The 11,490-nt window shown below is 34.1% G+C and overlaps 1 protein-coding gene across 3 annotated transcripts in view; it reads left to right on the top strand.

The window, feature by feature from the left end:
* Positions 760-11,490, top strand: part of LOC109826074 (protein MEI2-like 4) — a 14,728-nt gene continuing 3,997 nt past the window's right edge. For 2 of the 3 annotated variants that reach the window (XM_020393037.1, XM_020393039.1), the window contains exons 1-8: positions 760-1,139; positions 2,834-2,995; positions 4,629-4,674; positions 7,077-7,507; positions 7,615-7,773; positions 8,436-8,555; positions 8,640-8,785; positions 11,126-11,220. In XM_020393037.1, the coding sequence (XP_020248626.1) occupies positions 2,891-2,995; positions 4,629-4,674; positions 7,077-7,507; positions 7,615-7,773; positions 8,436-8,555; positions 8,640-8,785; positions 11,126-11,220 (1,102 nt within the window). In that variant the 5' untranslated portion in view covers positions 760-1,139; positions 2,834-2,890. The remainder of the gene's footprint in view (positions 1,140-2,833; positions 2,996-4,628; positions 4,675-7,076; positions 7,508-7,614; positions 7,774-8,435; positions 8,556-8,639; positions 8,786-11,125; positions 11,221-11,490) is intronic. The other variant, XM_020393038.1, reaches the window with a different exon arrangement.

Here is an 11,490-nt window from a genome sequence, read left to right on the forward strand (position 1 = left end):
CGTGAGGATATTTGTGTTGATTTTTAAAATATAAGAATATTTACATTGATTTTTTTTTCTTCAAATGAGAGGTCAGTTTTGGAATTTTTGAAAATTTGACACACCCATGAAGAAATCCAAAACTGGACTTTTTCTTACCAACAAAACTATTTTAGAAGTGTTATGTTTTAATTGTCAATGAGTTAATTTCGATGTGCATTTTGTAAATTTTTATAACTGTTTTTTCTATAGATTTTCTCTCCAAACCTTACAACAACAAAATTACTCCTCTCATCTAAACTTGCACCGCGTCCTTATTTTCTCATCATAATCGCTAAAAGTTAAATATTTCTCTTCATATATAAAAATTTCATTATAAACTTCCTTTGCAAACATCGGGATCGTTGGCTTATCATAAATAATCTCAATTTTCATGAAAATATCACTAACAAAAGGTGTAAATACACGAAGTCAACAAGTAATAATCGATAACTCACTCCCCGGTCAAGATTCGTACAGCACTTAAAAAAAGCATGAAGCGACAGTCAAGTCTCTCCTCAAATTCCTAAACTACCCTTCATATTGCGAAAGGAGCTACACTGTAAAACTCGTCATTTCAAATTATGTTGAAGGGTATTTACGGCAATTAAAGATAAAAATAACAGTAGCTAGATCACCGGGCTGACCCACAGTGTGTCTCCGTCAACCCTGACGCCGTCAAATCTAACGGCGTCATACACGATTTAAAACAACTTCTCGCGTCAGAAGGGGAGTGGTCCGCTCCTCCGCTCTTTAATCCCTACCGCAACTTATCCACTTTACCCCCTCCCTTTCTCGATTATTATATTTCTCTCTCCTCTCGTTTTCTCTCTCCTCCCCTCTCGTCGCCGGCTGAGTGAGCGCGCACGAACGCTCACTCGCCGGAGAAAATTTTGAAAAATCCAGGGGGGTAGAGTGCAAATTTCCGGGGAGCCGGGGGGCGAGAGAGGGCGGGCTCCTATCTCTCGCACGGCACGGATTTTGACGAGATCCCTTCGCGGAAACCCTCTCGCTTTTTCTCTCTAGGCTATCTCTTATCGTGCGCTGGATATTTCTTATCGTGCGCCGGAAGCTACACTCTCGGACCCTAAGTCCTCAGCTGAAGAATTGCGAGAGATCGGGTGAGAATTCTGCTCCTTTTTGAGAATTTGCTTGATCTGCGATCTCGTTGCAATTTTTTGTTTGAATTTGGCGGTGTTTTTGCTTTAGCTTTTTGTAATTATTATCTTTATTGATTTTTTTTTAATTTTGGGAATTGATTGAGGTCGGAGCTTAAATTTTTTATGATCATTTAGCCTTTTACTTTATGGCTCTTTTACTAGAAACCATTAATTTGAAAATCTGGCTTAAAGTTGGCGGTGTTTTGCTTTGATTTGTATTTTGGGAATTGATTGAGATCCGAGCTTAAATTTTTATTATAACCGCGCCTTTTACTTTATGACGCTTTTTCTAGAAGTCATTAATTTGAATATCCGCTCTAATAATGAAATTTATTGAACTTCAATTATTTTAAATTTGACGGTGTTTTGCTTTGAATTATCATTGAACTTCAATTATTTTATTTTTAAATAATTGGAGTTTTCCTCTTTAATTCATGATGATTTTTGAGCGTGATCCAAGCTTAATTTGGGCGGTTTTTTTTGCTTTAGAGTTCGTGTATATATATAGCTCTGACTTTTTATTTAGGTTTCCTTTTTAGAAATATTTCATTTCTTTCATCATAATTCGCGAAGCGCGTGCTAATTTCTTCGAATTTTGAGAGAGAAAAGAAGAAGAAGAAGCTATATGGTGAGAGTTCTCCACCGATTTCTCTAATTTGTTTATTACTGTCACGCCAACTTGAATTGGGAATTGTTTACATTAGATTTACTGTAGCATAATCATCACCTGCAGATTCCCTAGTATTTTTTATTCTGAAAAACCACAGAAGATTTTTTTAGGATAATTCTGCAGAGCATTGTGGGGTTCGAGGCGAGGTTTAATTTAGCTGGTAGCTTTTTATATCTTCAGATTCCTTATATTTTATTCTTCTACTGAAAAGTATCCATTTTTGAAAAATTATTAAAATTCGTGGTTTTCTTAATATTTTAGCCTTTGTAGCTTTTGTTGTTGGTTGCTGTCATCTTAGTTTAAGTTGGGATTTCAATTGACGCTTTTGATCTTGAGAAGTTGATTATTGGGGTTAGGGTTATTGGTGATCAGTGTATGTTATTCAAATTCTCAATTTGGGTTCAGTTTCCTCGAATTTCCCCTTTTTTTTTCTGAATAATAATATTCTAAAATCCCAGCTTAGTATTTCATCTTTCTCATTATTTTGGTAGAATTTTCTCAGTGCTTGTAGATTCAGGTTGGTCAGATTTAAAGTTGGTTGTTCAGTGTTATCTTTAAGGCTTTTTTTATATCTTTTGTACACCTTAATGGTAACCAACTACATTTTGACTCTAGCAAGCAATCATGATATACCATATTTGCATTAACTTGTTTAAAATTTCTAGTTTTTTATTATAACACTCTTTATAAAAGACATTCTAAATTTACTGACACAATTTCCTTTTAGATTTATACTGCACTCTATTCTCTTGATCTTCTTCATGTTCTCACAATGATTGTCTGGTTCTGTTCAAGTTTCTTCTTCAGCTCTATGGTTCCCCTTTTCTTGGTAGAGTTTTGAAAACCTTGAATTTTGAGTTCTGTAGCCATCTTGAAAGTTCGTTATATTACTGGGCTTGCTTGTTCAAGTTTTATTTTGGTTTTTCGGTCAACATTTCCTTTCTTGTTTCTAATTTGCTTATTTTGGATGAATTTCAACCACCAGGTATTGCAGCTTGGGAGCAAGTGTCTCTACAACCTTTGAATTTTGTTGTTGAGGTTCATGGTTTGGAGTTGCAAGATGCCATCTGATATTATGGAACAGAGTCATGCGTCCACATTTTACAAGCCATCAGCATTTTCAGAGGAAATGCGGCTTCCTTCTGAGGTATTTTGCTTGAGAATGATACTTACTGCACACGTCTATCTTCTTCTTTTTCTCCCCAGTTATTTGGTAGTCTAGGTTACTAGAATTTAAATTCATTGTCAAATATCTATGTTATTCTATCCTTAAGTCACTAGAGTTTGCCTTAAAACAAGGATAGGTTGGTTGTAGTTAACCTCTACCTCTACTCCAGGCTTCCATTTTTGGTTTATTCTGAGCAATAGTTTCAAGTAATTGTCGGCTGGATAGTGGCCTAGGAATGTAGAAGCTAGACCTCTCATCGTCACCCTGGATCCACCGAGTGCAACATTGTAATTTCCCAGGAGTACTACTCTCACACGAACACGCTTAACTGCGGAGTTGTTTGGCTAATCCACAACGAAAAATGATTAACTATTTAAACCAATTAATATGTCCTCACACAATCAGCCCATCCCAGTTTCATTGCCATGCGATGTGGATTCTAGAGGTGACTCCTATGGGTTCTTGAGGTCACTCCCACTATAGAATAACACTTAGTTCCACAAGCCTGTTGGTGCGATGTTAAGCCCAGGGATCCAGTGAGTGTAACACTCAAACTTCCCACGAGGTCACCCATCGTGGTACTACTCTTGCATAAGCGCTTAATTGTGGAGTTGTATGTCTAACCACTGTCACAATGAGTTAACCGTTGTTGCACTTGAATCCCTAGGCTTACTATTTAAACCGATTAATATGTCCTCACATAACCACTGTGAGACTATTAGTTGGGGCATCATACAAATTGCCCTCCTTATTTAGCTATGCAACTCTGTATACTGGTTATATTTAAGTGCCAAGTAAAAAAATATGCTTTCTATTTTTAGCCTTTCCACTTGTTCCTCTGGATCCATCCAATCCGTCAGACAGTAGGTGCTCACCTCATCACATGTTGAATATAGGGTTATATTTCTAGTAGAATTACATTCTTTTGCCGGAAGCATACAATTGCGCAGTCCTACAAAAGGTTCACCTTCAACTAAGAATACCTTTTTCTTTTCATTTCTTAAATATCCTTGCACGCATGCAAACAAATCCATCCACTTTTGCTCTCTTTTTTGCATTGTAATTCAGAATGTTAGCATCTGATTGTAGGCACCCCTTCTGATATTTTTCTTAGGTAGCAGAGATTACTTTCAAACTTTGGTCCACTCTACTTAGTGTGATGCCAACTGCAATGATCTTTTCCATATGAATCCAGAGTACTAGGATCTGCTTCATAAGATATTTTTCTTAAGTAGTAGAGATTACTTTTCAAACTTTGGTCCACTCTACTTAGTGTGATGTCAACTGCAATGATCTTTTCCATACGGATCCAGAGTACTAGGATCTGCTTCATAACATGATTGAGAAGTCTTTTGCAATTTTCATTTTTTGGGAGCTACAGTTTTGAAGCTTTATCAATTTAGATTTAGATTTGATTTGCTACATAAATTCCCTTCATTTAGATAGAGCAGTTGATTTATTGTTTATCCATGTGACATTATTTTGTTTTTGTTTTGTTCCTATTCTCCCCTTGAGTTGGTGTTTCTACTGTATTTCCTTTAGGGTCTGGGTTACTCTTCCATTTTAGCACTATATATTTCTTAAGATTTGTTTCTTCTATTTTTGCTTGCAGAAACAATTTGGACTTTGGCAGACTGCTTCCATGCCTGATCATCGTGGTGAGTCTTGTTGCTGGAACAGTTGACCTGTTTGCGGGCTATTTATTTATCCCAGATCGCTGACTTGTACTGAAACATTATTTTTTTACTGGGATTCTGCTTCTACATAAGTTCATCATCACCCATACACAACTTTACTATTTTGACATGCATTTTTTACTTTCCAAGTATCAAAGTCTATATCTGTAACCGATTTCTTTGAAATTTTAGTTTAAAGACGTTGTCAGTCTTTAATCTTATCATTGCTTGATTGTATCTTAATTATACAGAATTCTTCTGCTGTTAAAAATTCTAATTCTAATTCTAATTCGTGTATTTTAAGGGCAACTGTAGCATTTGTTTCAGGATTAGTCTTGTTTCATCCTTAGCTTAGTTTCGGATCTACATTGTAGATTCAGACATGATCCATTCATTAAGCAAACTAGGGATCTTTCTCGGGTTCTGTTTGATCAGGCCCTTCGCAAGTGATATTGCTGTAGATAAACTTTATAACTGTTTATTGTCTGGTCTTACAGGTTTGTTCAGGTTTTTCTGGTCACATCTAAAATTTCTAAATGTGGACCCTACACATCTGGGGTCTCAGTTCTAAGTTTTGGGCCCATTTATGAGTCACATATCTTGACTTCTGTTTGGGTTGGGTAAATTGGATAGGATGTAGGTCGGGTTCGGAGAGCCTGGATACACATGCAAACTTTTATTGCTTCCTGTTATCTTTATTACTGACATTTTAGTTTCTAAACTTAAAAGCTGGTCCTGATAGTGGGCACAAAAGGCTAAAGTTGGTTCATCTTTATCCATATCAGAGCCACAAAATGTTATTGAAGACCAGAATGAAGCTTGTTATTTACTAGTTTAGCATGTGACTTCTTAGGATAAGAGTCAGTACCATTCACATGGATTCTTGCCACAAGTTGCAGCTGTTTTATTAGAATAGTACAGATTTACAAGGATACAGTTTTAGCTGCTATAGAGTAACAAACAAGAAGTGGGGACAAACTATTGTGAAAAGATATACATTTGCTAACACAATATTTTTTTTGTTAGAGATTCCTCCAAAATGATAGGTCCATATCCAACAACCAAATGACTATTTAACACTAGAATTTGTTAGCTCTAACAGGCATATAAGGCGTAACTCAAACTAGGACTTCTCTTTTCCCAAAGGCCAAGAAAAATTATTATGTAGAATATGTAATAGTCAAAGTGGAAAACGTACTATGAAGTTATAAACTGTCACATGCAAATGATCATTTACTGACAGCTTAATGAAATGCAAGAAAAGGTATGAGTGGAAAGACGTGATCAGTTATTGATATTTATATTATTGTGTTTCCTAAAAGAGAATGTTTTCGCACCTAAGAAAGCTGCTGAACTCATTATGTATTTCCTTATCAGCGTGTTTACTTTTTTTCTAAGATGCATATCATGTATTTCCTGCTCAAGGGTAATGAGTGTCCTAATTATTAAGGAACGTGTGCTCTCTTTTCTCCTGATGAGTTCGTTTAATCAGATTTGATGAAGGAGAGGGAAAGCTAGATAGCTTACGACTTTTGTCCTCACATGACCTATCTTATGAACATCATTATTAACTAAGGTATTGATTTCCGGAAGTCATGCAACATTGATCTGACTTCAGGATACTGCTGAGACGAATATTCAAAGCCTCTTTTAACACATTAATTCTGGCATTGCATGGATTCCTAGTCCAAATAATTTTATTATCTCATTGGTGACTATTATATACGTCCGTGTTCATTTCCGCCAGAAAACAATGCTTTTCTCATTTGTATCTGTCTTTTCATCAACTTAATCTGAATTTTTTAAATTTTGTTGGACTAGAGGCTATGCCATTCATGTCAGGAGGCAAGCCAGTTTCTCCGTTATTTCTAGAAAATATTCGTCCTATGGGAGGGAATTATGTGAATGGCTGGCTTAGAGCTTCTGCACAGTTTTTTCAAAGACCCCAAAAGAAATATCCCACATACTTTGTAGCCTTATTTTCTGGGGATAACTAGCAAGGTTGCAGAAAGCTCCTGACAAGGATGTTGCACCCCAACCAACGTCAAATTGTCAACCTGCGTCATTGTCAGTAGAAACCGAAAGAAGTACTCTAGGCAGGGGCCACCATGAGAATTCTCTCTTCTCGAGCAAACAAACGTGCAACTCTACTATTCCTTTTCTGTTGCATGTTCTCTTTGTTGCACATGAATCCCCGCATTAGGAAATCTAATAATTTATGTGATGTTGATCTTATTATTTACTGTTTGATTTCCATTTATTTCGAGGTTCAATATTTACCAAACCATTAAGTTTAAAATTATTGCTATCTTTCATAGAAATCACTTATATTACCTTAAAATAGTTTATCTAACACACTGTTTTTTCCCACATGGATGATGCAGCGAGGTTATCATCAAATGATGTCTTTCTTGGTCAATCTGTTAATGCATTTGAATCCAACATTCTGGAGGATGAAGCTTTTGAATCCTTAGAAGAAATAGAAGCACAAACAATCGGAGATCTCCTTCCTGATGATGACGATTTGCTATCTGGAGCTATCCACGATCTTGGGTATGTTTCAAAGTCGAACATTACGGATTTCGAAGATGACCTATTTTACAGTGTGGGTGGCTTGGAACTAGAATCGGATGATAATTTCAGCTGCAAGAAAGGTTCTGAATATAGTTATCGTGGAGCTTTTACTTCCGGAGAAAGAGGATTCCATAGCCTTCCTGCCAGTGAACTCCAATCTGGTGAACAGCTGACCAGGACTCTTCTTGTGAAAAATATCAATAGTAGCATCAACGATATTGAGCTGAGGACTATTTTCGAGGTATTTTTGTTGTAATATCTTGGACTTGTAGTATAGCATTGTTTAAATTTCATCCTCCAGTCCCTTCCATCTTTCTTATCTGATGTATTTTCTCTGCGTTGTTTCAGCAATATGGGGATGTGAGGACCCTTTATACATTGTGCATCCATCGTGGATTTATGATGGTATCATACTATGATATCAGGGCTGCACAAAATGCAATGAGGGTTCTTCAAACCAAGTCAATTAAGGGCCAGAAGCTTGATATACAGTTTTGCATTTCAAAGGTATTGTCGTATTGAAATCTCCTAAGTAGTCTTAACATCAATTATCATCTCTTTTAATATATTAGGTTAGCCTTCCTTTTAGATCTATGTTCTTTATCTACTTTCAATTTGTACAGGTCCCATGAGACCGATATACCATGGGTATATCTTGAGATAACCATGATAATTATCTCTCTTCTTTAATTTAAACATTATCTATATGTGCAATAGTTTATTAACTTATTAATACTACATTTGCTTCCTGCAGTAGCAAAATTAATTGGAGAGTGACAGTCAAAATCAACGAATTTATGGAACTTTGTTGGAAGAGAACGAAAATTTGCATTGCTGATCCTGATATAGTTCTTAATAAAAGGCATGATTCATGTAAAAATCAGAATTCATGTAGGCACAGTGGATGGAATTCACTGGAGCCATATGTATCTAATAATGAGATTTGCTTATACCTTTTGCTTTAATGTGAAGAAGCCGTTAATGTTCTTATTCTATATGTGCAAATATTCAGAGGTTACCTTATTTATTGTCATTTCAGCATTATCATTATTTTGTCTATTCCTTCCAATTGACTTTAGCTTTTATGTTAGCGCGTGTTGTTTCACATATGGCTGCACTTGGCAATGCAATATTAGCATTTTGCTAACTGATTGTGGGCAATCTGGTAGCAGGATAATCCTTTGGAGGCAGATACCAACGAGGGTGTGCTCATGGTAACCAACCTCGATCCCTCTGTTTCAAATGATGACGTTCTTCATATATTTGGAGTTTATGGGGAAATCAAAGAGGTGAGTTGGTTGTAATCACGCTTGTTTTCTGGATGACTTCTTCTAAATGCAAATGGTTAAATCCTGTTTCTGTTTCTGCCACAGATCTGTGAAATTCCACGCAAGCAGCATTGCAGGTCTGTAGAGTTTTATGATATTCGTAAAGCTGCTTTTTCAGCTTTAAACACACGTGAAATTGCTGGCAAGAGAATTAAGGTGGAACCATGTGGTCCTAGAGACACAAAATTCCGGTAAATCCATCTGATCTCACTGCTTCTTTTCATCACTCAAGACAACCTTTAATTACAGCATAGAGTTCAGTGACTTTGGTGTATTGGAAACTACCTCATCTTTCTAATTTTCATGATTTCGGCTTCGTTTGGATACCATTGTGTTTTCCTTTAAATATTTTTAAAAACACCACGTTAAGTATTTTTGGTCAACACAAGTTTGACCCATTATAACATTAGTATTAAACATATTATTGATATATTATATATTAATTATAATAAAATATATTATAAATAAAATGTTATAAACTTATAATATTTAGTTTACATTATTATAGTCTTATAAGTATTATATGTAATGCAATATAATATTGTATAATGTATTATAATATTATATTGTACTTTAACGAGTTATATTATATTATAATTATTACATATTGTTTTGATATAATTATACATTTAATTATTTTGGTATATCAATTTGTTATTGTGTATATTATATTAATATTTTTATAATAATGTTATTTTATTATTAATATAATATTATACTATTATTAATATAATATAATATTACACTATTATTCATATAATATAATATTATTAATAATGTTAATATTATGTTATTAATAAATTAATATATTATAAATATTTTAATATTATATGATATATTATTGTTTTTAATATGTTAGAGTTTTTTAATAGTACTTTAATAATATATTAGTATTTACGATATAAATAAATATTATTATATTATGAATATCTTATTTTTACATCAACATTTGTTAGCAATGAATTATTTTATTATTAAAATTATTTTACTTTATAATAAATTATATTATTTTATTACATAATATATTAATATTTTATATATTATATTACATTTACTATACAATATGTTATTATTATATTGTTATGTTATTATTAAATATGTTACTATTATATAATATTTTATAATTATTATTTTATTTCAATTTATTTATTAAAAAGTTAATCATATTATAGCGATTATACTATTGTATAGTATATTATTATATTATTATTTATTATCAATAACTTTTTTATTTTATGTTAGATATTATATTAACACCTTCTCAAACTCAAAACCAAAACATCAAACTTAAAACACCTAAAAGGTGTTTTGAGATAAGTGTTGTGTTTTTTGTTTGAGGATGATTTAGCTCAAAAACTTCTGTTTTTGGCAAAAACACCATGGAAATAAGTAAAACACCATGGTATCCAAACGGAGCCGAAATTGTTGTCTCTACAGTGAGATTTTCTTGTAAATTTCAGGAAGGGTTTTCACAAATTACAATCAATATCTTCAAGTGAATTATCTTTACTATTGTATCTTGTGCACAATTGTACCACATGCACATGTGCTTGTTTATGCTTAGGGGTGTCTATTTGAATTAATTGTTTTTCCTCCTTTTTTTTCCTTTTCCTTTTCTTCTCTCTTTTCTTGGGCATGTATACATGTGCTGTATTGCATATGTGAGCAAGCTTCCCACTATTTCTTCAATGAGATAATGAAGCTACAAAAGACTAATAAATAGAATGCTCCAACATTATACGAGAATTTAATCCTGCTGAGCCCTTAGCGATATGAGCATGCATGCAAAGGAACAATTATACAACTGATCCGGAAGATGTAGGTGAACTCACCAAGAATGAGCTAAAATGAATGCAAGATTAGTAGTTCAACTAGTTTTAGGTTTCTGTTGTTTGTGTTACACTATCATGAAGATGAATCACTGATCTTCTATGAAATATGTATGTTTTATCCCAGCAATGTTATTGGACCAATTTTCATGCATATTGCATCATTTTTTCTCTGTCCATCATCTCCATTGGGCCTAAAGTCTCCAACACTATCTTCTTCTACCCGATATCACTGTTATGCACCCAGGGAACTTTTGTTCTAAAAGATTTGGATAAGACTATCATCCAATTTTAGGATCTTTGACATTACTTCACCAGTAGGATGGTTCTGTCCACGTTCCAGAGCCCAGTGTTATGTACTAATATCTGTAAAATTGTCCCTTCAACTTTATAGGTGACAATTAAAAATGGATAACTTAGATGATCTTGTTGGTTGCATGATTCCCAAGCTCAGAATCAAATATTTTCTGCATATAATTTATTTATTATTCTTATGGATATCTGCTGTAGCTCCAGATGTATACACGTCTTTGCAACTTTCTTACCAATTGAAACCAAATAATTATGCGTTGCCTTGTTGCTGTGTTTCAGAGAAACTATCATTTGCTATCATTTGTTTGTATTATGTTTATTTGGACCTATTCATTTGCTATCATTTTAGTTGTATATTCGTTTGCTGATGAACTTTTCTAATTTGTGCAGATCAACACGATGTTTATCTGTGGACCTGGAAGATGAAGATTCAAGCAGGCGTAGACGAGAAAGCTATTCTCAAAATTTGCCTTCAGAATGCTTTGGTATGAGGTCTGACTCATCTATTTGTTGCTGGCCTTGTTTTTGTTGTTACCGACAATTACTCTTCTTAGGAATAAAAGGAAAAAGAATCTATCTGTGATATAAGTCTGTAAACCCAAACCTTTTGTTTTCGTTCTCTTGCATTCTCCCTTCTTCAATTCTTCAATTAAGCCATGGTGTTCAAACACTTGATAACATGGTTTCTACCATCACTGACTGTTGAGGTTTTTTCTTTTTTCTTTTTTTTTTTGGGGGGGGGGGGGGGGGGTTTT

The sequence above is a fragment of the Asparagus officinalis genome, chromosome 10 (genome assembly GCF_001876935.1).
Source record: "Asparagus officinalis chromosome 10, Aspof.V1, whole genome shotgun sequence".
NCBI classification, from domain to species: Eukaryota; Viridiplantae; Streptophyta; class Magnoliopsida; order Asparagales; family Asparagaceae; genus Asparagus; species Asparagus officinalis.